Here is a 3,757-nt window from a genome sequence, read left to right as displayed (position 1 = left end):
TAAATGAGTGTTTCGTATGTCTTGTGTGTTTCACTCTTTCCTTTATATTGCATCCTTGAATCTTACAATAGTAGAAACATAAAAAAATATGACAATTACTCTGACATATGGCTGTTAAAATTACATTTACATTTACTCGTTTAGCAGATGTTTCGCGTGTCAAGGTCAGGGAAAATGAATCTGAAGCATATGCTTGGACTGAAATTATTTCATTAAGGAGCTGTTTTCCCTTTTATATTTTGGGCATATGGTGAAGGTCTTTGTCTCTCTCGCATTATCATAAATTAAAGAGTGCTTATAACAACATTAATACGCATGTTTGGTGGCTTAATGCGAGTAATAGTTCACATATGTGCAGCCACATGTAGAGAAAGAGAAAAAAACTTTCTAGATACTGTAAATATCTCTTTTATTATATAACAATTTGACAACATAATTTACTTATTTATTAGCATATATTTATTTATTTTCATATTTTGCACTATTTATTTATTTGCATATAGCTGCACTATTTATTTATTTGCAAATATTTGCCATATTTATTTATGTACATATTTATTTATTTTGTGTAATTTACACACATCACCAGTGTTGGAGAACATAAAGGATATTTGTGTCGTTTAACATTTAATTATTGCAGGTTTACGTCATATTCTGAGTTGCAATATTTTTTATTCATTTTGAGGAATACTGAATCTGTGGGTTTTTTTGTGTGTGTGAGTGAGATGAAATAATGCATATTCATATTTATTTTAGAACTACAGTAACATCTTCTGATTTCTCTCAACATGGGAACAGGAGAGCTGTCAATCAATAAATTGGAAAAAAAAAAGTAACTTGCTTTACTTATTTGAAAAAAATAACTCAGATATGCTCTTGTAAATGAAAAAGTAATGCGTTACTTTACTAGTTACTTGAAAAAAGTAATCTGATTACGTAACTCGCGTTACTTGTAATGCGTTACTTGTAATGCGTTACTTGTAATGCGTTAGCCCCAACACTGCATATCACAATTACAGGACACGCATCACACGCTCCAAATTTGATTGTTAATTGTCCTTGACAACCAAGAGAATAAATGCTGTTGTCATGACAACGTCAAAGTAAACAAATTCAGGGTGGGAAAGGTGGACTTGATAGACTGAGACGTTCATTTAGTCATTCATTCCTTTCTTTTACTGGCCTGCTGAAACAGTGATTGAATGATGTCTTCGTTGTTGAATGAACCGCACCTGAAGCGTGATGTTGGTCTGCGGCCAGTTTTTGACGTCATTGAGCAGCAGGTAAGAGTCTCTGTCGATGAAGTTGACGCTGAGGAGCTTTTCGCAGCGCGGCCCGCCGAACCCCGGCAGACACTGGCACGCTGCAGTACCTCCAGTCTCCACACAGGGGGCGCTGTTCTCACAGAGCCACGACTCGCAGCCCGCCGGCGCTTCACACAGCCGACCGCTGCCACAAAACACCATACGCTCACAAACAGCACAACACAGCACAGGTGACACACAACAGTGTCCGTCCGCAATAAAGAAAAGACTAATCTCGTTCTTAAAAATGTGCTCTTTGTGATAATGTTGGTTTCATATGGTTTTCAAACACTTTTAAATAAAAGATTACATTTATATACTCTAAAAATGTCTTGTGGTGTAATCATAGAGTAAAACGCATACTTTACTTACACCTTCAGCACAAGTGTTCAAATGTAATAATTTATTTTTAAATACATTTTTCAATGTAAAACAGTATATTTTACAAATATCATGAATTATTAATTCATCATTAAGTTTTTGGGGAGTCGCACCACCTGACATTTCACTAGCTAATCTTACTCGTCATTAAAAAGGTAAAATTATTATTTATTTTATAATTTAATTAATACTATTTATTAGTGCAGATCTTATCAGAATATCAATATTTTAATTGTTGTTGTTGTAATTTATTTATTTAGCTTTTTTCCCGCTGCATGTTAGTTGTACCACATGACTTTGATTTAGTGGACAGTTTTTATATTGATATTAAGTTGTTGTTGTTGTTTTTTAGATTTATATTAACATTAATTAATATTTTATAATATATAATAGAATAATATACATATTATAAATAAATGATACCTTCAAAATAATTGTGTTTTATTCCAAAAAAAGTTAATCAAACTATAAAAATCCATTTCTAATATTGTATAATATAATTATAGTATTGCAATATAAATAAGATGAATATAGACATATAAAATAATATAATATTTTAACAAAATACAGATAATATTAAAAGATTATAACAAACTACATAAGCACCACAAGAAAATATGAAAATGAAATTTTAATTCAAAAATTAAAAACATTCTCATTAAAGAGGTGTATTTAAGTCATTGTATGTATTGACTGCATTTTAATGTATTTGTTTATTAATTCATATAATAAATTAGTGTCATGTCATTGACAGATATTAATAGGCAGGACTACTTTATATTTTTTTACAGGGAAAAAGAAACGGAGTAATGTGAAAACATTTTTAACATTATTTTATAATTAAATATTTTATTTCTTAAATTAAATATTTTTATTTCTTTCATTTTTGTTATATATAAAAACATTTGTATTTTAAAACATTTTAATGCTACTTTATATTACAATTTTTTAAATTCTATATAGAATCACATTAGTATATTTCAAGTCTAATATATATTATATTAGGCTTTCATATTAAATAACCATGACAATTAAATTGACTTGACTTGAATCTAGCGGGGCACTGAGTCACCTGTAGCCCTGAGGACAGACGCATGTGTATCCCGCCACATGATCCACACAGCGCGCTCCGTTCTGACAGTAATGTCCCTCACATTCATTATAATCCACACTGCAGTCGACACCCACAAACCCCGGCGGACAGATGCATCTAAACACAAACACCGCTCTCATTAAAGCTCAGAGATGTCATTTATTTCATTATTTGAATGACTTTAAATGGCGCTTTTCAGCTGAAAGGCCTATTCACACCGACAACAAATATTTGCCATAAACAGGATTGTGAATAGAAACGACATTCCTATGGAGCCATTCAGACCAGCAAAATTCATCCGGTGAAAGAACAAGGTTTTTTCAAAGTTAGATGCAGTTTTCTTCATCAGAAACATGTTCAATTCCCTTTAAAAGTAGATGAAACGCTATTTATTTTACTCTCCTAAATACCTGATTTTATACATGCACACACACACACACACATACAGTATATTAGTGCTGTCAAACGATTAATCGTGATTAATCACATCCAAAATAAAAGTTTTTGTTTACATAATATATGTGTGTGTACTGTGTATATTTATTATGTATGTATATATAAATACACACACATTCAGTATATATTTTGAAAATATTTACATGTATATTCTTATATTTTATAATATATATAAATATATTTAATATATAAACATTTTTCTTAAATATATACTGTATGTTTGTGTATTTATATATACATAATTAATATACACAGTACACACATATATTATGTAAACAAAAACGTTTATTTTGGATGTGATTAATCGTTTGACAGCACTAATATATACATACATACATACATACATATGTTGTACCACATGATTTATTATTCTGTTTTTAATGTTAATACGAATCATTTTTATATTTATATTAATAGTATTTAATATTTATAATATTTTGGGATGGTTAATATAAAATAAAAATATTTTATATAAAATATTATACAACAACTTTATTTTTAAGTAACATTTTTATTTAATTTA

General features: G+C 29.5%; 1 protein-coding gene across 1 annotated transcript in view; it reads right to left on the bottom strand.

Annotated features, from left to right (window-relative positions):
- slit1b (slit homolog 1b (Drosophila)) overlaps window positions 1-3,757 on the bottom strand; it is a 47,342-nt gene that overhangs the window by 4,333 nt on the left and 39,252 nt on the right. Inside the window, exons 31-32 of the mRNA XM_016519902.1 lie at window positions 2,758-2,895; window positions 1,233-1,449 (exon numbers count right to left, since the gene is read on the bottom strand). Of these exons, the coding sequence (XP_016375388.1) occupies window positions 1,233-1,449; window positions 2,758-2,895 (355 nt within the window). The remainder of the gene's footprint in view (window positions 1-1,232; window positions 1,450-2,757; window positions 2,896-3,757) is intronic.

Source organism: Sinocyclocheilus rhinocerous, unplaced genomic scaffold (genome assembly GCF_001515625.1).
Source record: "Sinocyclocheilus rhinocerous isolate Xijiao unplaced genomic scaffold, SAMN03320098_v1.1 scaffold4525, whole genome shotgun sequence".
Classification (NCBI taxonomy): domain Eukaryota; kingdom Metazoa; phylum Chordata; class Actinopteri; order Cypriniformes; family Cyprinidae; genus Sinocyclocheilus; species Sinocyclocheilus rhinocerous.
Note: the sequence above shows the minus strand (reverse complement) of the source record. Positions and strands in the feature narration are given on the sequence as shown.